The sequence below is a fragment of the Protobothrops mucrosquamatus genome, unplaced genomic scaffold (assembly GCF_001527695.2).
Source record: "Protobothrops mucrosquamatus isolate PMUCROS unplaced genomic scaffold, P.Mucros_1.0 scaffold2875, whole genome shotgun sequence".
Taxonomy (NCBI): domain Eukaryota; kingdom Metazoa; phylum Chordata; class Lepidosauria; order Squamata; family Viperidae; genus Protobothrops; species Protobothrops mucrosquamatus.
In genome coordinates this window covers 1,838-26,962 of record NW_015388904.1, presented here as the reverse complement: position 1 = coordinate 26,962, position 25,125 = coordinate 1,838, and the positions used below count along the sequence as shown (strand labels likewise).

The 25,125-nt window shown below is 35.6% G+C and overlaps 3 protein-coding genes across 3 annotated transcripts; all 3 read left to right on the top strand.

Moving 5' to 3' along the window:
• Positions 1-4,254: 4,254 nt before the first annotated feature.
• Positions 4,255-5,181, top strand: LOC114923322 (olfactory receptor 14A16-like). Its single transcript, XM_029286097.1, has one exon. It carries the CDS (start codon positions 4,267-4,269, stop codon positions 5,179-5,181), a length of 915 nt encoding a protein of 304 aa, XP_029141930.1. The 5' UTR covers positions 4,255-4,266.
• An 11,532-nt stretch (positions 5,182-16,713) lies between these two features.
• Positions 16,714-17,625, top strand: LOC107296569 (olfactory receptor 14A16-like). The gene has a single exon (XM_015825900.2). It carries the CDS (start codon positions 16,714-16,716, stop codon positions 17,623-17,625), a length of 912 nt encoding a protein of 303 aa, XP_015681386.2.
• A 5,372-nt stretch (positions 17,626-22,997) lies between these two features.
• LOC114923321 (olfactory receptor 14A16-like) lies at positions 22,998-23,570 on the top strand. Its single transcript, XM_029286096.1, has one exon. It carries the CDS (start codon positions 22,998-23,000, stop codon positions 23,568-23,570), a length of 573 nt encoding a protein of 190 aa, XP_029141929.1.
• Positions 23,571-25,125: the final 1,555 nt, after the last annotated feature.

Genomic DNA, 25,125 nt, shown 5'->3' with positions numbered 1-25,125 from the left:
AGAAGAAATTGTTTGACATATTTGATTACCAGAGATGGTGTTTCATATATCACCCTAAATAATGATTAGAGATTTTAGTGTTGAATGAACTATGATTTGCAGGAATGTAAAACAAACTAACTCATATAATCAAGAGTTAGTTTTACTAGATTCATAACAGCATATTTATTCTCAAACTAAAGAAACAATATGATTTAAAAGTTATGTAAATAAGGAAATAATAACTTATGAAGTCCATTATGTCACTATTACATTTCATATTTATTTTTTTAAAGAACTTTCAGCACAAAAGTACTTGGTAGCGTTATTTCTGTACTAGGTTTTTTTTATGCTTTCATATGAATGCATGTGGACAAAACGTATTCCCAAAATAAAAAAGAGAATATTCCTTTATTTGGAGAATATTAGTCGATGTACTGGATTATATACATGTAAAAAAGTCTGGAAATGTCTTGAAAATCATACTTTGTGGTTGTCCCATGACTGACCTCATTTGGGTTTAGCCTTTCCTCAAGAGGGTCTTCTGAGTAGTAGACAATTTTTTTTTTCAAATATAGCAAAACAAAAATGAGGCTGTAAAAGATTGAAAAATATGGTTGGAGTCTGGTCCTTTCTTCAATATACATACAAATAGCAAAATGCAAGTTTTATATTGTATCACATTTCTCTTCTTGCTTCTCACCACAACTCTTCCTTTTACTTTCTACTTTATCTATATATCAAAATTCTCTGGGATGAGAATTGAAAGTCTGAGAAATTCATAGAGAACAAGTCCTTTGGAGTTATGTAAAGATTCCTCACTCCCTTTATTTAGCAAGCAAGAGAGATAAACAAACAGGTTAGCTCAGAATGGATGTTAATCTTTTAGACTTTTCTTAATATGGAGAAAATCAAAATACGTCACTAAACTTGCCCATATACAACAGTCATTCACATTGCATTATACTGCCTTATAGTTATGGTATATTATTACCTATGCTATAAGCCAGAATCTTATTCTGAATTTGGTAAGATATCTCCTTTTTGAGGTAGGCCAGTCAAGAAACCAACTCCTCAAGTTTAACTAGAATTATACTTTTATAGACTTGAAAGTCTAATTGTGTTTACCTTCCCTCCTTTTTATATAGAAGAGAGTTAGCTTGAAGAGAGCTTTTTTTATGCTTTGCTCATTTGCTGGGTTGTTCTTGTCATTCTGTATAGTTTTTCAATTCTTTCAATTCAAGACACGTTTTGTTTAAGCTTGTTGTAAAATATGAGTTACATAAAGGTTCAATCCAATATAGCTATATGAAAAAATAAGATCTGGTGGAGCTGAAACTCTTGAAGTAATCAAGACTTCTAGGAAACAAAATTTATCTGGCCAACATAAGGAGACTTGCAGTGCCATCGAAGGCTATCTTCTACCCCTTTTATATTTAAGTACAAGATTTTAGTGCATATATAAAACAAGTGCTCTATCAAAAGTTGTACCAAAATACTGATGTACTGACTTTGTCAATGTGGCCACTCTTACTGTTACCTTTCTTTCTATTAACTTAGAAGAACATGGGTGTCCTGTACCTTCTATTATATGCTGTGCCCTCCCAATGAGATATTCAATTTTTTTCTTCATTTTCCAGCTGTGCGTTTTATTCATTCAAGCCAGCCAAAGCTACTGAATTGCCTAAATTGCATAGAGAAGATTGATTTTCCTACCAATTTAGATATATTAAAAATATGCTGAAATATGCTGAAATATGAAAAATGCTGAAAACTGTTTCTTGATGTTTTGCCACATGGGCTATGGATGGGTTCCTCTGAAGAAGTGGTAGAAGCCATGGGGGAAGGGGAGGATAAAGTTTGCAACTATCAATTATATTATATTTGTATAATTCCCTTTCTAAATCTTATCCATTGTGCATCTTGTTCTGTGAAGGGTTTTTTTACTCATTTTTACTCATGGATTTACTATATTATTTTTTCTATTATAGGCATTTTTATAAGTCTCTATGAGCTTACATTGTGTCTCATTCTATGAGTCTTGTTTTAGGCATGTATCTGCAGTCACATCAGGAAGCCAAATGCACCCTACAAGGGGTGAGGTTTACAATACAACAGTGCAATAATCATGTTTTTTGAACTCCCACACTAATACCACTGAATTTTATAATTAATTATTTAACTATTGGTAGTCCACTAGGTTTCTATGGGTTTCCTGACACTTCTTTTCTGTCTTTTGCCTTTATTGTTTACAGGAAGACATAAATTTTCAACCACTGCACAATCATCTAGGCTGAACAAGCCCAATTCTCAGTTCTCTGTCACAGCCACAACATCTAGAATAGAGGATGGGATTTTTTGATAACTGGTGGTGAAAGAGAATCTGAAGTGATGAAACATGCTTCAGGGAGGTTTTCTCACTTGATCTATATTTCATCTCTCACTATCTGGACTTCTGGTATGACTACAGCCCCAATGGTGATAACAATCTGGGATATTATTATTTATGTGATATGATAACTGGTCCTGTATTATTTAGAGATAGCTCTTGTGCTCTTAATGGCCAATTATGTTAATAACCACACAGAAGTCAGTTTTATTTTGGGTGTACAACAAGTCTCTTAAGAGAAAGAAAACAAAGATTCATAAACATTCATAATAGAAATCTCTATGACTGCAGATAGATATTTCACTACATGAAAATTAGTGAGGCAGCATTTGCTTAGTGGTAAAATATCTCTTAAAAGCATGGAATACATCATCTGTATAGAGACAAATTGTCAGCTATAAATTGAAAGTTTAACAAAAAAGGTATTTTCCTCTTTTGTGGTACAAATTGATGCTTATTTCAGTATGTTTTATGTGTTCTACCTCAGGGTTGGTTTTATAACTTTTCGGTTGGAAGAGAATTTAAGTGAATAATTGCATAAGGTAGTTTTCTGATATAATGGAATAAGAAGTTAGGCAATTTGGGGAGAGAAAACAGAAATTGAAACTCAGGCAATATATTTAAATATATTAGTAAACAGAATATCATTTGGAGAGATTTTGGGGTAGACTTTAACGACATATTTAATATTGGTATCTTTTCCATATGATTATAAACAATAAAAACAGTTATTTTGCAGAACTTTGGACCAAACCTTCATTCTTGAAATGATAGGTGAATTAGTATTGTTAAATTCATCTCCAAATCTATCTGTATATGAATAAAAGAACTGTATAATAAGATTCCTAAATCTCTTTCTATTTCTCTGTTTTTAAACAAGTTATTATTGTTGAAAATGTGCTTACACGTCATTCGACATTGTTGAAAAAGAATGCTGAAATATCACAGTTCATAGCTGTAATAGGTTGTGTCTCATTTTCTGTCCAAACTCTATTACAGACATTATTGGTTTGTATTGGACGGGAGACTACTTTTATATTGGGTGGGACTGAATTTTCAAACTGAGTTTCCATTTCCTTGTGAATATTAGATAATGTTATTCTGCTAATGTTTGATATCTTTTGATTAAATATTTTTAACAATGGTATAATTGTGTCTTTATCACCAAGCAAATATCAAAATAGCAATTATATTGTAAATAAAATTCTATCATTTTCTAATTAACAATATGCCATTAAATATATATTTATTAATTTTATATGTTATAGGATTAAAGGCTTTTTATTCTATTATTTTAGCCTAATATCTGGTAGGGAAATTGAGAGAAAACTATTGTGATCAATTACATAAATTACCCGTAGAGAAATTATACAAGGAACAAATGTCTGCTCTCAAGATTTCCAAGTAAGAGACATAGCAAATAATTTTGATATTTATTGGTAAATTTACATTGTGTTCTAGAAGCACAAAGCACCATACATAGGTTTTTCCAATTTTCCAACATTACTACAATCCTGTAGGAGTACAGTCACATGATGATGGGTTTAATTATCCCAAGTAAACTTTCATTGATAAAAATAGACCTGAATCAGCTTTGTTTGACTCCTAGGCAATGTTTTTGATCACTACAACTGAAAAGAGGAAAGAAGGAAAAATGTGAAGTTGGTAGTTGGTTCTTTAGTACAAATGTATTACAGTAATAAATGACAAGAGTGTGCTCTAATATCCTCATCCTACATCTCTGTTTTCCATGCTCTGATTCTCATTCTGTCCATGCTTTCATTTCTTGATGTTTTCTATTCTCACCGCATATCAAAATGCTACTTCCAAAAATTTATCTAATTGAATTTTCCTCTTTTCTTTCCTTGCAGTTATGCCAGCTTTCTCATAAATGAAACATGGAGAACCAGACCACAGTGCATTACTTTCTGCTTCTGGAATTCTCAAAAAATCAGCATTTGCAGCTTTTGCATTTCTTCTTCTTCTTTGTGTTATATCTGTCTACTGTAACAACAAATTTTCTCATCATCTTTGCAGTTGCTTTTGATCATCGACTGCATAGCCCCATGTACTTCTTTCTAATGAATTTGGGTCTGCAGGATGTGGGCATTGTTTCAGTCATTGTCCCCAAATCCATGATCAATTCTCTCATGGATACCAGACACATCTCTTATTTTGGTTGTGTTACTCAAAACTTTCTCTTTCTTTCCTTGGAAGCATCTGATTTCTCCCTCCTGACAGTGATGGCATATGATCGGTATGTTGCCATTTGCCATCCTTTGCACTATGAGATGGTGATGAATTGGAAATACTGTACTGAAATAATAATTCTAGTGTGGATTGCCAGTCTCCTCTATGGAATGTTGCATACAATTGGCACTTTTTCCATCCGTTTTTGTTCTAATGTGGTCAACCAATTCTTCTGTGAAATTCCACAATTGCTAAAACTATCCTGCTCTGGATTAAATCTACTTGAAGTTGGAATTCTTGTGTTTGGTATCATTGCTGCACTAGGTTGTTTTACTTTTATAATTGTATCATATGCAGTGATTTTCAAGGCAGTGTTAAGAATCCCTTCTGAACAAGGAAGGCAAAAAGCCTTATCCACCTGTATTCCCCACCTTACAGTAGTATCTATGCTAATATTAAGTGGATGCTTTGCCTATCTGAGACCTGCCTCTAACACTCCATCTTACATTGATTTTTGGTTGACTGTTGTTTATGCCCTCCTTCCACCTCTGTTCAATCCAATTATCTATAGCATGAGAAATAAAACTATCAAATGTGTCCTTTCTCAGCTGTGGAAACTGTGATAGATTTTTAATGTTGTTTATATTCTATTCAGCATATTTTTTTTTCATTTTCCTGTCTTTTATTTTTTTCTGTGAGTAAAGGAATATGATAAAAAGGGATAGTTGGGATGGAGACAAATCCAACCTCTCAAACTTGAAGAACCTATCACTCTATATATTGCTTAGTCAATGTCCTGTATCTCTAATTACTATCCACACGCTTTACAGATGCTAAACATGGATGCTTGGCAGTTCCTGCATTTTACATGCTAACAATTCCTTATGTTTAGTGAAGTGAGTATCAGGGTGTAATGCGATTGGGGAAAACACCTGAAATGCAGAGGAGGTTTAAATGATGTGTTCTCTTTTCCGCTTTGCTTTCCTATATGAAATGGCTTCCCACTAATGATTTAAGAAGAGACTGGATTTCTGCTTAAACCAGAAGTCATCCAAAGTTCCTTCCAGCTCTATTCTAATTGATTGATTGATTGATTGATTGATTGGTCCGTAATATGGCTAGCTAAAGCTTCAGATTTTCCAAAGTATATAGGCCTCTATAACACTTCCCTTCTGAAATGGTTATTTTCTCACAAACTTTGATATTTTGTTCCTTTCATTCACCCTTAAATCCTGACAATTGTGTCCCTATATTTTTCCTGGTAACATTTTTTTCAGAAGGGTTTGCCATTGCTTCCTTTCAAGGGCTGAGAGAAAGGTACTGGCCTAAAGTCATACAGCTGGCTACATTCCTAAAGTGAAATAGAAGTTCCAGTTTTCTGCCTTAATATCTACATCACATTGGTTTTCAGATTTTTTTAGCTCAGAATATTTCTTTTCTTTAGAAGTGCTTTGGCAGGACCAGACAGCTGACAGGATGTGCAAGCTGTGTGAACTGATACTCACACAATCTTTTGATAGCCATGAGAAATAAAAAAGCAAGAAATTAAATTAAGAGGATGCATAATTCTTCTAGAACATCAAATAAGCTTTTGGAAGACTTACAACTTAATACAGAATGAAAGAGATAAAGCATGTTATCTGATCCAATACCTGGAGAAAGGAAGAGAGATAGATCTACACCAAAGATAATAGCTTATTGAATTATCTTCAAGAAATAATGAGTTTCATCCAAGCTACTGGTAATGCATACGAAAAGACATATCACTATTTTTGTGATGTCTCTACTACCATTTTCACAATACTTTTGTAAATGTACACAAAATGGAAGATTCACCATGTATTTTGGGACTCGGTATAAGTGTACTTGGGAATACTATATACTTATTGAATCACTTAGGTGACATCAGTAACTTACTTTGAGGAAGGTTCAGGGCTTTTAGGTAAAGAGATATGAAAGTTTCTCATACATTTATAGTGCTCTATTGAATTTTGAAATCTTGCTTTCTTGTCTTTTCTCTGGATATTCCTTGTCTACATTATGCTTAGCTGTTAATGTTATGATTTTGCTCTGCTTTGCTGAATAAACTCAACATTTAGGTCTGTCTGTCTGTCTGTCTGTCTGTCTGTCTGTCTGTCTCTCTCTCTCTCTCTCTCTCTCTCTCTCTCTCTCTCTCTGTGTGTGTGTGTGTGTGTGTGTGTGTGGTTGTTTCATTCTAATCCATGACCTTCCTGTTCACATCTTGTGTGGCAAAAAGGAATGAGCCCATATTTCTTTATGGGGGACTCAGATTAAAGAAAGAAAAATGCAAGATTGGGGTTGAGTCAATGGAGTTCTTGGGGTTCTGCATCAATGCCGACAGCATCCATGCGGCGGACTCAAAGCTGAAAGCGATTCAGCAGGCCCCAAGCCCAGTCCAAGGGAGAGCTTCAGGCCTTTTTGGGCCTTCTTAATTTTTACCATGCCTTCCTTCCAAACAAGGCCACTGTGGCAGAGCCATTACACCAGTTCTTGGACAGACAAACCCAGTGGAAGTGGACCAGCATCCACGAAAGGAGCTTCCAATCAGTCAAATCACCGCTGTCCTTGAATTCTGTATTCACACATTTTAACGAAAGGCTGCCAGTATGCATTGCATGTGATGCATTTCCGTATGGGGTTGGGACTGTGTTGAGCCATTTGTCGGCTGATTGGAAACAGTCTCCCATCGTCTACTATTCTAGGACCCTGTCGTCCGCAGAGTGCAACTACGCGCAAATTGATAAGGAGGCGTAGCAATCATGGCTGGAGTTAAAAAAATCCACGACTATTTGTACAGTTGCCAATTCACGGTCTTTACAGACCACAAGCCACTCCTAGGCCTTTATAGACCACAAGCCACTACGAACAAATAGACACCACAGATTCTGTCGCCTCGAATGTTGAGGTGGTCTATTTTTCTGTCAGCCTTCAACTACAGGCTGGTTCACAAACCGGGCAAAGAAATGGGTCTTGCAGATGGCCTTAGTAGGTTTCCCCTACCACATGTAGAGCTAGATCCAGCTCCAGCTGCACGCATCCTGGCTATCCAGGATCTGCCGGAGTCTCCCCTTCACACTGCGGACATAACTGCTGAGATGGCAGCTGACAAAATACTGAGTCGTGTATTGAATTGGGTGCACACAGGATGGCTAGACAAATGTCCAGGCCCATAATTTCAGAGCTTTTTCATGCGAAAAGATGAGCGTTCAGCTCATAAAGGGTGCATCCTTTGTGGAAATAGGGTCATAGTTCCCAGCTCGTTAAGACCCAGAGTGCTTGAGTCTCTGCACGAGGACCATCTGGGAATAGACCATATGAAGGCACTCATGAGGAGCTATCTTTGGTGGCCTGGGCTAGATAAGGCTATTGAAGCCCAAGTACATGGTTGCATCACTGTCAACAGTCCAGACCGGAGATGCTGCAAGCCCCTGTCTACCGATGGGAGGACACTCACACACTGTGGTCAAGAATCCACATTGACTTTGCTGGGCCCTTTCAGGGACAGCTGTTTTTAATAGTGGTTGATAGGCATTCAAAATGGTTAGAAATTGCACCAGTTCCCAATATGACTACTGCCAGGACTATCCAGGAACTGCACAGAATCTTTGCAACACACAGGCTTCCAGACGTCTTAGTATCAGACAATGGGGCTCAGTTTACTGCTTCAGAATTCCAGTCCTTCCTCAGGACAAACCTCATAAGGCACGCCACGTCAGCTCCCTTTCACCCGGCCTCAAATGGCCAAGCAGAACGCATGGTCTGCACAACCAAGGAGCCCTAAAATGGATTGTCACAGGAAACTGGCACTACAGATTGGCAGACTTTCTACTCTGCCAGCATACAACTCCATGCACAGTCATGGGCAGAAGCCCAGCCGAGCTAGGTTGGGGGCGACATTTGATCACTAAGCTGGACAGGCTCCACCCCACCCAGAAGTCTGCAAGTGGGTGACCAGGTTTGGACCCAGAATTATGGGCAAGGGGCTTTGTGGGTGGCAGCAGTGGTTGTAAAGTTGTCAGGGCCACTTTCCTATGAGGTGGTCCTCAAAGATGGGCGAGTCATTTGCCAGCACATTGATCAGCTGCATCGGTGGCTGGAGGATCAGTCACCAGCTCAGGACTCCCAAGAGAGCCACACACAGGGCCCGCATGACAGCAGTCCAACAGAAGGGTTTGCATGCTATGACAGGACCCTCCCTCAAGGAGACGGGGGAATGGCCGTAGTAGAACCTCCTCTGGATGCACAAACTGCATCGGCTGAACAGGACAGGCAAATGGCACTGAGAGACAGCCCTGCAGATTTTGCTGCAAGAGTGGACTTTGGTTTGGGCCGACCAGGACTGGCCAGTCAAAGGGACTCGAGTCAAACTGACTCCACTGAACCTCTGAGTCCTGGTCTACCCAGCCTGGCAGGCAAGCAAGTAGACCAGGGAACCCTGGCAAGCCTTAGGCATTCTGAATGGTCAAGAAGGCCACCTAAGTATCTGCAAGATTATGTCAAACAATTAAGGGTTGGAACTATCTAGGGGAAAGGGGTGTAATGTATTGATCACAACTGTTTTGAATCACTTGCTTAATGTCTAATCACTTGTTTGAATGTCTGACCTAGATTCTGTTGTTATGTAACAGCTGCTGTTACTTAAGCCAGACTTGCTGTCTCCAAGCTGGTAATTAGGTTTTGGGTGGGAAACTGTTACTTTACACCTATTGGCTGCTGCCTGGAGGCCAACCATATAAATAGCTGCACAGCAGCTGTTTGAGCTGTTTCTGTTCAGAGTTAAATAAACCTGTTGCTGTTTCAACACTCATCTCGCTTAATGCCTTCAAGAACCAAATACTTAACACACACCTCCTGGCAATTGCCTGGACAAGTCCCTACAGTTTTCTTGGCAACATTTTTCAGAAGTAGTTTGCCATTGTCTCCTGCCCAGGGCTGAGAGAAAGAACTGACAAAAAAATCACTTAGCAGGCTACATTTCCAAGTTGAAATCTGAAACTCCAGGTTTCTAGCCTGATGCCTTAACTTCTAAATCAAACTGGCTTTCAGATTATGTTCAGAGTATAATTTCTTTCCTTTGATGTGTGCTGTGACAAAACCAGAACCTGGCATATTGAGATGATATTATATCACATAATTATTTGATAACCACAAGAAATTAAAAAAGAACAAGAATAAATTAGGGTTGTAGGAGTCAGCTTCCCCCCAGAGAATGAAATATTTTGAGGAATATTAAAAAAAGACAGGATAGCATATTTCCCCTGAAGAAGAAATGGAGAAAAAATGGCCTCGGTCTCACTTTCCTCAGGCAGAAACCTGAGGAGGCCACTCTTTAGAAATGTAGATTTGGTTATCCATTCAGAAAGACTGGGGCACAGTATTCATTAGCAAACACCTTGAGCCCCAAAGCTGATGGGATTAAGAATTTAGATTTCCTCACCCAGCTCCAAGGACAGGACATGATCTCCCAGCCACAATGGGAGTCAGGCAACAATAATTGGAATACCAAAAGGACACACTCAAGCTCAGGTCAAAGTACATTGCACAGGAACAGGCACCTCAAATATAAAGCCCAAAGAAGGTATAAAAACACACCCACTATCAACTCCATTTGGTCAGCTGTCCAAGAACTGCATGCTGCTGCTGGTTCTGCTCATCAATAAACTGGAACCTTCTTTCCTAAGCAGCCTCCATTTTGATTTCCAGCATCTTATCCTCCATTTTATTTATTCCCAGCTTTGAATTAGACCTGATTTTTCTTTCAACAGAGTGATGCATAATTCTACTAGAAAATCAAATAAGCTTTCAGAAACCTTACAACTTGATGCAAAGTAGAAGAGATAAGATATGTTCCCAGGTCAAATACCTAGGGAAGGGAAGATAGATAGATCTACACCAAGGATGATATCTTATTGAAATGTGCTGCAAAATAATGAGTTTCAAAGAAGCTACTGATAATGTATAGAAAAAGCCATACTACTATTTTTCAACTAAAGGGATATGAAAATTTCCCCTACATTTATAGTGATGTATTCCATTTTGTGATTTTGTTTTCTTGCCTTACCTGTGATTATTTCTTATCTACATTATACTTAACAAAATAACTATATTATTTTGCTCTGCTTTGCTTAAAAAAAACTGTTTCAACTTTTAGAGATTTTTTTTGGGGGGGGGAAGTGTGTTTCTTTCTAATCCATGAACGTCCAATTCCCATTTTGTGTGAGAAAAAGAAATGAGCCCAAACCTCTTTAAGAGTCTTTCTAATTCTAGTTCCATCTGGAGACGTCCATATGAGCCTTTGGTTTGATGAAAGAAGTCTGCATTCTATCAAGGATAAAGATAAAGCAGATATTAGATTTATGCAAATTTATTTATGAAAAATTTTTCCCCATGCCTTCACCAAGTTGTTGAAGTCATGAAAGAGCTAACAGGAGAAATGGATTAGGATGCTTTATTATTAGAGACAGTTTCCCATGTCTGACTACATGATTAGTGGTTTTATTGTGGAATAAACTATAATTTGCTGGAATCTCAAAAAAGTCATAAATCACAATTATAAAAGCTATTAACTACATTCACTAATAGTACACTAACCTTCAAATCAAGAAACAATATGATTTAGCAAGTTGCATGAATAACGAAATATTAACATAAATAGTAGCTCAAGTCCCCCATATTTGTCTATAAGAAGAAAAAGAAGGTTCAGCAGAAAAGCAGGGTGCAGTGTTACTTCTGCACTAGGGTTTTTTTTTTGTTGTTGTTGTTATGCATTCACATTGATGAATAGGGAAAGAAGTTTTCCAAAAATAGGAACATTACCATAGATTATTCCTTTGGAGAATATTAGTTGGGATATTGGATTATACACATGGAAACAAGTCTGGTAAATCCCTAGAAATCACACTATGTGACTGATCTCATTTAAGTTTAGCCCTTGCTAAAGAGGGTCTTCTGAGTACTAGACAAACATTTTTGCAACTATAGCATAAAATGAGATTTTGAAGGACTGAAAAATATGGTAGGAGTCTGATACTTTCTTCAATATAGATACAACCAGTGCTTTTTTTGTTTTTTTTAAAAAAGGTGCCAGAACTCACACATGTCATACTACCTGCCTTGCCTATCCTACAAGGTTCCATCCCCAAAAGGTGCCGGAACTCCGTTCTGGGCGTTCTATGACAAAAAAAGCCCTGCAAATAACAAAATGTAAATTGCATTTTGTATATTTCTCTTTTCTCTTTCCCTCCCTTTCTCCCTCCCTTTCTCCCTCCCTTCCTCCCTCTTTCTCTGTTGCTATCTACTTTCACTAAATATTGATTTGAGCTTCCCAAGTTGGATTTAATTTTATCTCTTTTTCTTTTTACTGGTGTATCAATGATCTTTGTTAAAAATGGCACATGAATAATAAAATTCGGTTCTTTACTTTCTACTTAACAGATTCTCAGCACTTGAACAGCTGTAGATTTTGCATTATATCTGGCAATTGCAACAGCAAATGTTCTTTTTTTTAAGACAAGTTTTATTAATTTTTCAATTTTTACATCAAAGTGCTTGGGAAACAACGTGGTGATGGGGTAATCAGTTATCCAAAAACAAAGCCATACACATATAGGCCAGGTTAACTCCTTAAAGGTTTCCTCTCTATTTCCCTCAATTAATATAACATATTCAAATTAATACATTTCTAAATGAACTTCAATCAATCAAGAGTATTATCAATAACATTTTACCTGTACAAGTCCTGTTTTTAAGCTTTACTAACTTCCAATTACCGTATTCCAATTTAGCCTTAAATAAACATATTGTTTATACTTCGGGTATCCCTAATTTACCTCGTTTCATAACATGATCGTTATGTCTAAAATAAGCATATTATTCCAACAGTTACATTCTTACATTTCCCAAATATATTCTATTTCTTATTCTAATAACTTATTTAGTAATACCATGTCTTCCATTGTCACAATCCATTTCTTATTCTTACTCCATTACAAAGTAATTATCATACCTAAAATAGCAGTATTATTCCAAAAAAATACATTCTTACTCTATTTCCCAAATATATTCTATTTCTTATCCTAATAACTCTTCAATTAAAACCTTTTTCATATTACAATTTGAAACTATAATCTAACCAGTAGTTTTCATCTCGGTTTTAAGTTTAAATCCTAAACATTAAATCACTCCATATCTCTAAAAAGACTTTTTAACCAATTAAGTAAAATTTAAATCCCATCAGAGTAGTTATCATACCTAAAACAAACATGTTATTCCAAAGAATACCTTCTTACTATATTTCACATATATATTATATTTCTTATCCTAATAACTCCTTATTTAAAACCTTTTCCATGTTACAATTCCAAATTATAATCTAGTCAATAATTTCCATCTCAGTTAGTATTAAATCAGTCAATATCTCTAAAAAGCCTTTTTAACCCATTAAGTAAAGTTTTAAATCCCATTTTTAAATCTGATTCTGGCTTTCTTTTTGTGCCAAGCAGGTTTCCATAAAAGAGCCTCTATATCATCAAATGTCAATGTTTGGTTAGAGATGTTTATCATCAATTCAGTCTAGTCGTGTTTCTTTTCTCGTTGTTCCATTGCCATCTGAGTAACATAATCAATTTTGTCCAGATAGCAAAATTAACTGCTTTGATCACAAGTAATGGACTACAGAGCTTTATAAGAGGCTCAAAACCATTTGTGGACTTTCTACACATTAAATACAATAACACATGGTTAACAGAGGGATTTGAAGATTAGTGTGTTTTCTTTTTTTTAGCATCCAGCTGGGATGGATTCTATATGATAAATATTACATTTATTTGGTATTTGGATCATCTTTTTCTCTTTTTTTGTACACCATTTTTGTTGTTGTTGTTAATGTTGGACATATGCTTTTGTTTTGCTTTGCTTTGTTTTTCTGTTTTGTGTTTTACCTTTTATGATAAAACAAAATAAATATACTTAATAGATTGTTTCTGAAGATATTGAAGAGTACTTGGCCTAAAACCAAACCTTGATTTACCCCACTACTTACTTCTGTTCATGTGGATGCAGTTCTGTTGAGGACTGTATACTGAGTACAGTTTGTTAGCCAGTTACAAATCCATCTGGTGATGATGCTGGCTGTCCCACAAATTATGTAACAGGAGTGGTACTTGCATCATAATACTGATATACTGTTATTGCCAATGTGATCACTCTTACCTGTGGACACTGCTGTTTTTGTTTCTACCTGCTTAGCTATCAAGAACAATAATCAGACCCAAACATGAAGTGGTCAATTTGCTGTTTTATTGGTCAAGCCCAGTGGTGGGATTCAGCCAGTTCGCACCACTTCGGCAGAACCGGTAGCTAATTTTTTGTTGCCCAGGCCCAGAATGGACTTCCGGAAGTGGCATCCACACAGAGAACCAGTTGTTCACATATTTGAATCCCACCACTGGTCAAGCCTATACAAAGAAATCTCAGACTGATGGTTGTTACATGGGTGAGACTAGATAAGATCCAACTTTCAAAAGTGTGTGTGTGTGTGTGTGTGAGAGAGAGAGAGAGAGAGAGAGAGAGAGAGAGAGAGATGTTGTCCTCTTGTGCCAATATAGGCTAATTCCCCTTTGATACCTCCCCTTGGCTCAGCCACTCTCCCTCCTACATTAACAGACTGTATGAATTTTGTGTTTCCCAATACAGGCCCTTTTCTTCCCCAGGGATGTTCAGTTTTTCTTCATTTTCTAGCTATTTTTCCATACATCCCAGTCAGAGCTGAGGAACTGTCAGATACAGAGAAAGAGTCAGTCATCCTACAATCTGCCTCTAGGATCTATTTATTCCTGTATCTTATTCTGTATGTTTCTTATAACATTTAGGATTACAGTGTAATTCTTGCAAATTTTTTTTTATATATTTGAATAAAAAACACTGAAATTTGAAAAAGGATGAAATCTCTTCTCTGCTGCTTTGTCATATGCTTTTTAAAGGGGTCTTCTGGTAAGAGTGGTAAGAGAGAGACCACAGGGGAGAAAAAACTATCCTTATTATCTTATTTAAGGGAACAAAAATTATTAACCAACAGAACTGAGGATATGTATACTGATTTTCTAAAACATGTATCTATATAAACTCTCTTTCTAAATCTTATTTGCTGTGTTTCTTTTCTGAGTTTTCTTCTTGATTTCTATGGATTTACTGTATTACTTATTATAGCTATTTTAAGGTCTCAATAGGCTTACATTATACCTCATTCCCTGAGCCTTTTTTTAGGTCTGCATTTGCAGTATACTCAAGCAGTGCAATGGAACCAAGAAAGGGGTGTGGCTTGGAATACAGCAGTGAACTATCATCCTCCTTGTTTGCACTCCTAACACCAGTTCCACTGGTTTCTATGGTGTTATTGTAATCCATTAGTTTTCTATGGGTTTTTTTAACTTCTTTTCTTTCTCTTCCCTTTATATTTTCCAAAAGGCTTGACTTTTTCACTCCTGTGTTAATGGTCTCGGCTTAAGTAACACTGTGGTGGGCAGGATAGATGGTGGAATCTCTTAAAATATAGAGGTGTAAAAAGGAATCCCAAGTGACGAAACTTTCTTCAGGGAGGTCTTCTCACTTGATTCATGTTTCACCTCTCAGAATTTGTATTGCTGGAATCACTGCTGTCCCAATTCTGTTAACATCATTCCGAGATATTGTTATGTTATGGGATAATCGGAATTGGAGCCTTTGGAGGTACCCATTGAGTTGTTAATGGCCAATTATCTTAATAAGCACACAGAAGTTAGTTTTATTTCAGTTTGGTAATTATGTTAACAACCACACAAAAGTCAGATTTATTTTGGTTTGCTAATTATCTTAAGAACAACACAGAAGTCATTTTTTTTTGTCTACAGGACTCTTGAGGGAAAAAAAAGATAATAAACACTCTGAAGATTGTCTTGACTTGCAGATAGCTGTTTCACTATATGCAAATTAGATAAATTGTAGGAAAATTACTATCAACAAATTAATTTCAGATCTGTCTGAATATCAATAAAAGAAGTGGATATTTGGAATATTTCTAAATGTCTTCTCAATTTTAAACATTATTGTTGAAAATGTGGATCCACGTTGTTGAAACAAGTACTGAGATTGTCAGAGTTCATATTTGTAATAGGCTGCATCTCATTTTGTAGCCAAACTCTCCTGGAGGGAGTAGAGGTTTTCTAATTGATGGCAGACTGCCTTTTCAAATTGAGCTATCACTTTTCCTCTGATTGTTGAAAAGGGGGATTTATTAATTCATTCTGCCAATATCTGATTTATTTTTAAAAATATTTTCCAGTGTGTTTATTACTTATAATATCAGCTAGTGAATATCAAGATAAGAGTTATGTTGTAAGTAAATTTAGTTAATTATATATCATTAAATGCATTTTTAGGAATATATGATTTATGTATTAGATTTAGAGCTTATTATACGATGTTCTTTTTTTTTTCTTTTGCCAAGTAGTTGCTAAAGCAACTAAGAAAAACATTTACATCTGTCTGTCACATAAACAAATACAAACACACACACAAACAGACAAACACACATACAAACATTGCAATTTCTACTCTCAAGATTTCCAAGTAAAAGAAAAACAATGTAAATCTGGAAAATAAATATAACAATAAATTGCTCTATTGTTATATTTATTTGTAAGATTTACATTGCTTTTCTTCTAGAAGCATAAAGCACACCCTCCAATTTTCCAACACAATCACAATCTTGTACAAATGGGGGGAGATTTTGATTGATCCAAATATTCCCAGTAAACGTCCGGGGTTAAAAATAGACTTTAACAGGGTTTTCCTAATCATAGGCAATCCTTTTGATCAGGGCATGAAATAATCAAACTGGAAGTATGAAAGAATGGAAAATATGAGGTTAGTGGTTGGTTATTTAATACAGGTGGATTACAAATGAATATAATTTAACAAGAGAGTATTCTAATACTCTAATATGCCTAGCCTATGTTTATTTTTTTCATGGTCTGTTTCTCTCTTCATTCTGTTCATGCTTTATATTTCTTTCTGTTTTCTGTTCTCACCACATATCAAAATGCCATCTAACTGCATCTCCCTCCTTTGTTTCCTTTCAGCTTTGTCCTAAATGAAACATGAGGAATCAAACCATTTCTTACTTTTTGTTACTGGAATTTTCAAAAAATCGGCATATGCAGTTTTTATATTTCCTCTTGTTCTTTGTATTATATCTGGCAACCGTGGCAACAAATCTCCTAATCATCACTGCAGTAGCTTTGGATCATCAACTGCACAGGCCCATGTACTTCTTTCTCTTGAATTTGGCTCTGCAGGACATAGGCTCTGTTTCGGTCATTGTCCCCAAATCCATGATAAACTCTCTCATGGACACCAGAAGCATCTCTTACTTTGGCTGTGTTGTACAAATCTTTCTCTTTATCTCCTTTGGAGCTTCTGATTTCTCTCTCCTGACAGTCATGGCATATGACCGGTATGTTGCCATTTGCCATCCACTGCACTATGAGACGTTGATGAACTTGAAAGCTTGCACTGGAATAATAATTCTAGTGTGGATTATAAGTCTCCTCTATGGAATGTTGCACACCACTGGAACTTTTTCAATCTTTTTTTGTTCTAATGTTGTCAACCAATTTTTCTGTGAAATTCCACAGTTGCTAAAACTATCCTGCTCTGGTTTCAATCTACTTGAGGTTGGAGTACTTGTGGTCAGTAGTATTGCTGGACTAGGTTGTTTTACTTTCATAGTTGTATCTTACGCTATGATCTTCAAAGCAGTGTTAAAAATTCCTTCTGAACAAGGCAGACAAAAAGCTTTATCCACTTGTCTTCCCCATCTTATCATAGTGTCTATGTTAGTATTAAGTTCATACTTTGCCTATCTGAGATCTCCCCCCAATACCCCATCTTACTTGGATTTTGGGTTGACTGTTCTGTATGCCCTCCTTCCACCTCTGTTCAATCCAATCATTTATAGCATGAGAAATAGGAATATCAAATATATCCTTTCTCAACTGTGGAGATTCTGAATTTTTTTTTTTTAGTATTGCTTCATATTCTGGTCATCACATATCTGCATTTTCCTGGCTATTCTTTTAATTCTCTCAATATAGGAATAAGTTAAAAAGGAAGACATACAGTAGTTGGGATGTAGGAACATCCAATTTTTCAATCCAGAAGAATTGTAGAACTCAAGAAGTTACTCAGCAAATGTTCTGCATCTCTAATTGTTATTAATGTACTTTAAATGTGGTTGATTGGCAGCCTCTGGCTTGCCAGAGAGTGACTAATCCTGAGTTTTGGTTAAGTGAGTACTAGACGAAGTGCGATTATGGAAAACAAATGCAATTGTGAAGTAGTTTAAACTAGTTGGCTATTTTTCTCTGTGCTTTCTGTATAAAATGTCTTCTTCTAGAATGCTTGCATATAATATGACTCCTTAAAGCTTCAGCTATTCCAAAAATATACAGGACTCTATGCTTTTGTCTACTTAAATGGTCATTTGCTCACATTCTTTGATCTTTAGTTCCTTTGTCTTAACTTCTTCCAGTAGCCTGGAAAAGTCTCTGTATTTTTTTATGATTATTATTATTATTTTGGACAAGGAGTTTGCCACTGCCTCCTTCCTAGAACTGAGAGAGTGAATGACTGGCTCAAAGTCACCCATCTGATTTCCTTCCTACAGCAGGATTAGATGTCACTGTCACTTAAGCACTGCACTAAACAGGTTCTCACACATTTTAGCTCAAGAGTATTCTTTCTTTCTCTTAGACATGCTTTGTCTAAACCAGGCACTTGGCATAGTGAGCAGGACAGGTGAACTGATACTATATACTATTACTACTACCACCAATATGAATATGCACTATGAAAAGCAAGAAGTCTATGTCATAAGTGTAACAGAATGCCATATAAGCTTTCAGTATCCATGCAACATGATATAAAGTGGAAGAAATGTCATGCTCCATTGTCTAATTCCTGAAGAAATGAGTATAAATAAATGTACATCAGAATGATAATTGATTAAAATGTGGTAGAAAATGGTTTCATAAAAGCTACTGATAAGTTACTGTATATGAAAAAGCTTTTTCAGCTTTGTGTTTTCTGTGTCACCATATATATACATATACACGCACACACATATATGAGAGAGAGATAAAGAGATAAAGAGATAAAGAGATAGATAGGACAATTACTTTGTGGCTCATTTTGTGAAGGCACCATATGCATACTAGAATCATCTAGACAATATCAGTACATTTTTTTTGAGGGTGAGGGGCTTTTAGCTTAAGGAATATGACATTTTCTTCTATATTTATATTCCTGTATTGAATGTTTCCTTCTTGTTTTTCTTGCCTTTTTTGTGGATATTCGTTGTCCACGTTATGCTTTACAGATATAGTTACTATTTTGCTGTGCTTTACTCAATAAAGTCTTTAAACATTTACCTAATTTGTGTGGATATTACATATATCGAACAGCGCAAATCCTTCAAGAGCCTTTCTAATGCTCGCTCCATCTGGACAGGTCCAGTACTCTGAGATGGGAATTAAAAGTCTGAGACTTAAACAGAGAACACGACCTTTGGAGTTATACAAAGATTCTCCATTTCCTTTATTCAGCAAGCAAGAGGGGGGGGGGGGAAGGTTAGCTCAAATGAGCTCTAAGCATTTAGACTTTTTTTAAATATGGAGAAATCAAAAGATTTCACTAAATTCCTCAAAATACGATGTTCATTTGCATTAACACTACTCTGCTTCAATGTTATGGCATATGATTACCCATACTGTAACACAGAATCTTATTCTGAATTAATCAAATAACCATACCTTTTTGGGGCTCCCACAGTAATGCCATATGGTTTTATTGTGTAACTATTGGCAATTGACTAGGTTTCTATGGTTTTCAAACTTTACTCTACCTGTGGCAGGCAAAAATAAAAGTTGGAATTTTTTAAAAGTGGAGGTGAAAAAAAATCACAAATGATGAAATATGTGCCAGGGAGGTCTTCTCACTTGACTCAGGTTTCACCTCTCACAATTCACATTGCAGCCCCCCATTCTGTTAACAATCTAAAATATTATTATTCTATAGGATTGTGATAACTGGTCCTGGGATAGCTGTCGTGTTCTTAATGACCAATTATCTTAACATACACCGTCCTCCCTCAAAATAAATACAAACGATTGATATAATTATTGGTGTTTATTCAGTAAAGTAAAACCACATCTTTAGAGAACTCTCTTTGTTTTGTTTCTAATTATTTGTAAGTTTTATCTTTAGAGATACTGACGTCTATCTACAAAGTGAGGTACTTTTAATCACCCTGTCGTAACTGAGTCATTCTATAAATTGTATTAACAACATAGAAGACATTATCTATAGAGACAAATAAGTCAGTTATAAATTGAAAATTTAACAGAAAAGATATTTCCCTCTTTTATGGAGCAAATTGGTATTTATTTTAAAATGCCTTATGTTTTGTATCTCAGGGTTGGCTTTATAACTTTTTTGCAAAAAGATAATTTAAGAGAATAATTGCACAAGACAGGTTTTTTTGATATAATGGAATAAGTTAAGTTGTTTTAAGGATGAGAACAAATGGTTTTAATATAATTTTTCAGATATTGAACCTAAAACAGAAGATTTAAAGACTATGAAACAAAAGACAATTTGGAGAGATCTCTATGTAGCTAGTAAACAGTGAATTAATTACATATGTTGGTACCTTTCTACATGATAATTATAAAGAATAAAAGACAGTTATAATTTGCAGAAATATCAAACCAGCAGTTAGGTGGTAAGTAAAGTTCTATCATTTTTTATTTAACAACATGCCATTAAATACATGTTCAAGAATGTTGTATATTAGTTTATTAGTTTAAAGGCTTTGTATTCTATTTTTTAGCCTAAAAACTGCTAGGAAAATTGAGAAAAAGATGTCTACATCATTTACATAAAGACTTCCAAATGCAGACAAATGCAACTCAGAGAGCAATTATACAAGCAGGAAATTACTGTTCTCAAGTTTTCCAAATAAAAGACTTGGCAAATTAATTCATTATTTATTTGCTAGATTTACATTGCCTTTCTTCTAGAAGCACAAAGCATCATACATTGGAATTGTCCAATTTTCCAACATTACCACAATTCTGTAGGAAAAGTGAGACATTATGATGGGTCCAATTATTCTGAGTAATCTATCACTGATGAAAATAGACCTGAAGAAGGTTTTTCTACTCCTAGGCAATTGATCAGTAAATGAAGTAACAGAACTGCAAAAAAGGAAAGAAGGAAAGATGTGAAGTTGGTGGTTGGTTCTTTAGTACAGTTGGATTGAAATTGGCAATTCCCACCATACATCTGTGGTTCATGCTCAGATTCCTCTGGTCATTCTGTCCATTTTTGCAGTTCTTGATGTTTTTTGTTCTTAACACATATCAAAATGACAGTTCCCAAATGTTATCTAACTATAAGAGGAAGTAGACGAAGGAACGTCAATATGGTCGAAAAAATATTTACTTTATACCTCTTGGTTTGGACTTTTAATCTAGTTAACATCCTTTTAATCGGAATGGTTTCTTTAAAGTTTAGAGGGACCTATACTTATTTTCTTTACTATTATAAAGATTTACAACAAAATAACAATTTGTAATGTCATAATAATAACTTTATGTGGGTCCACATTGCTGAAAGAAATACTGAGATGTCAGAGTTCATAGTTCTAATAGGCTGCATCTCACTTTGTGGCCAAACTCTCCTGGAGTGAATAGAGGTTTCCACTTGAGGGGAAACTGTTCCCCCCCCCCACTATCATTTTCCTTTCCATTGTTGGAGAAGAGGATTTATTTATTCATTTGGTCTATATCTGATTTCTTTTTAAAAAAAATATTTTCCAGTGTATTGTATTTATTACGTATAATACTACCTAATGAATGTCAAGTAAGACTTATATTGTAAATATTTTTTTCTTTTTCTTAATGAATTAACTACATATTTAACATTGGTACCTTTTGCACATGATAATTATGAAGAATAAAAAATAGTTATAATATGCAGAAATTTGGACCAAGCTTTCATACATAAGATGACCACTAACAGGTGAATTAGCATTGGCAAATTCATCTCATAATCTATCTCTATAGGAAAAAGAAATGCATGGTAAGATTCCTAAATATTTTTATTTCTCTGTTTTTAAACAAGTTAAGTATTATTGTTGAAAATGTGCTTACATGGCATTCGATATTGTTAAAAAAAATGCTGAGATGTCAGACTTCAAAGGTGCAGTAGATTGTGTCTCACTTTCTGCCTACTAGAGACATTTTTGGTTTTTATTGGATGGGAGACTCCCTTTTCAAACTGAATGTTCATTTCCTTCTGATCGCTGTATAAGGGGGTTTATTAATTTATTTTGCTAATATATGAGGTCCTTTGATTAAATGTATTTAACAGTGATATATCTGTGTGTTTATCACCAAGTGAATATCAAAATAGCATTTATGTTGTAACTTAAGTTCTCAAGATGTCTGCTCTCAAGATTTCCATGTAAGAGAAATATAGCAAATTATTGTTATATTTATTGGCTAGATTTACATTGCCTGTCTTCTAGAAGCACAATGCACCATATATTGGAATTCTCCAATTTTCCAACACTACCACAATCCTGTAGGAGTGCAAACACATTATGATGAGTCCAATTATTCTGAAAATCTTTCATTGATGTAAATAGACCTGAACCAACTTTGTTGTACTCCTAGCCAATGCTTTTGATCACTACATGCGATAACACATCTGAAAAGAGGAAAGAAGAAAAAATGTGATGTTGGTCATTGGTCCTTTAGTAGAGCTGGGTAAAAATGGAAAAGAGTGTGCTCTAATATCCCCATCCTAAAATTTTGTTTTCTATGCTCTGTTCCTCTATTTATTCTGTCCATGATTTACATTTTTTGATGTTTTCTGTTTCTCCATATATCAAAATGCCACCACCAAAATTTTATCTAACTGAATTTCCCTCCTTTCGTTCCTTGCAGTTATGCCAGTTTTGACATAAATGAACATGGAGAATCAAACTACCTTTCCTTATTTTCTGCTTCTGGAATTTTCAAAAAATCGACATCTGCAACTTTTACATTTCTTCTTCTTCTTTGTGTTATATCTTGCAACTGTAACAACAAATCTTCTCATCATCTGTGCAGTTGCTTTTGACTATCGACTGCACAGCCCCATGTATTTCTTTCTAATGAATTTGAGTCTGCAGTATGTGGGCATTGTTTCAGTCATTGTCCCCAAATCAATGATAAATTCTCTCTTGGATACTAGACACATTTCTTACTTTGGTTGTGTTGCTCAATATTTTCTCTTTCTCTCCTTTGAAACTTCTGATTTATCCCTCCTGACAGTTATGGCATATGATCGGTATGTTGCCATTTGTCATCCATTGCATTATGAAATGGTGATGAACTGGAAATACTGTATTGAAATCATAATTGTAGTGTGGGTTACAGGTCTCCTCTTTGCAATGTTGAATACCACTGGCACTTTTTCCATCCTTTTTTGTTCTAATGTTGTTAATCAATTCTTCTGTGAAATTCCACAATTACTAAAACTATCCTGCTCTGGATTAAATCTACTTGAGGTTGGAATTCTTGTGGCCAGTATTATTGCTGGAGTAGGTTGTTTTACTTTTATACTTGTATCATATGCAGTGATCTTCAAGGTAGTGTTTAGAATCCCTTCTGAACAAGGAAGGGAAAAAGCTTTATCCACCTGTATTCCCCACCTCACAGTAGTGAATATTTTCTTTTTAAGTGGATGCTTTGCCTACCTGAGACCTGCCTCTAACACCCCATCTTACTTAGATTTGGGGTTGACTGTTCTGTATTCACTTCTTCCACCTCTGTTCAATCCAATTATTTATAGCATGAGAAATAAAAATATCAAAGGTGTTCTTTCTCAACTGTGGAGATTTTTATAAATTCTTTTAATATTGTTTATATTCTGTTCACCATAATTTTTCCCTACTTCTGTGAATAAAAGAATATGATAGAAAGGGATAGTTTGGATGCAGCAAATGCAGGTTCTCAAACAAGAAGAACCTAGCACTATATATGTTGCTTAGCAAATGTCCCTAATTACTGTCAACACCTTTTATAGTTTCTAAATATGGATGTTGGGCAGCTTTGGCATTCCACATGCTGACAATTCCTGTTGTTTAGTGAAGTGAGATACAGAGTGTACAATTGGTGGTGTGAGAAATTTTATATCAAAATATATTTTATTCTTTATACTATTTACATCTTCCCTTAATACATTAACAGAATGGTTTGAGAATCAATGTCTCCACTAGATAATTGACATATAACTGACAGTTGAAACTAAATAAAATAATAATAATAATAAATATTTTGGGGTTTTTTTGGGGGGGGGGACAATTTTTTTTCAAACTTCTTTAAACCATGGTAGAGGTTCCCCAAACCTAATCCACATATCCAAGGACAAGGTCTATAAACACAAATAGAATTAATTAAATTAGGTCTCCCAGCAGAATTACATGTTCATAAGAAGAAACATCATAGATTATATACCTACACACACACAACAATCACACACAACTCTCAAGTGTCACCCTAGAATCAGCATATAGACATTTCCACACCTCAGACAAACTCCCCTATAAAATTATGTCATTGTACCCCATTTCTCTGTAGCTGCCCCTACAGCCAAACTCTTTGCTTTTAGAAATAAATATTTTTCCTTTCTTCAAAAATGTCTGGATTTCATTTTCATTTATTCTTGAGCAAAACTGGCTCAGATTTGAACTCCAAATTATGCTTCTAACAGGGAAAAACTGAAATGCAGAGGAGGTTTAAATAATGTGGTCTATTTTTCCCCATGCTTTCCCATATGAAATGTCTTCTTTTTAATGCTGCTCCATAATGTTGTTACCTAAAGCTTCAGAATTTCTAAAAGTATATAAGTCTCTATAACACTTCTGACCTGAAATGGTCATTTCCTCATAAACTTTGATATTTTGCTCTTTTCAGTCAACCTCAAGTCCTGGCAACTGCCTCAAAAAGTTCCTATATTTTTTTTTTCCTGGCAACTTTAATTTTAAAAGAGGTTGCCATTGCCTCCTTTCAAGGGCTGTTAGAGAGGGATTGGCCCGAAGTCACACAGCTGGCAACATTCCTAAGGGGGAATAGAAGTCCCAGTCTTCTGGTTTCTAGCTTGTTGCCTTAACTTCTGCATCAGATTGGTTTTCAGTTTCTTTAGCTTAGAATATTTCTTTTCTTTAGAAATACTTTGGCAGGCCTTCCAGCTTGGTGTCCTAGTGATATGGATGCAGAAAGGCAGGGCTCTGCTTTCCATGTCTGATTTCGCCCTGCTGGGGCCCCTAAAAGGGCCTAAAGTTGCCCGGAGAGGTGATGATGAAATAGGGGTCCCTTGTTGATCATGGAGAGATGGCATTCAATCCATTTGATCTGAGGAAAGCCCTCCAAACTGGCAGGGGAAAGGCTGGCTGCATTTTA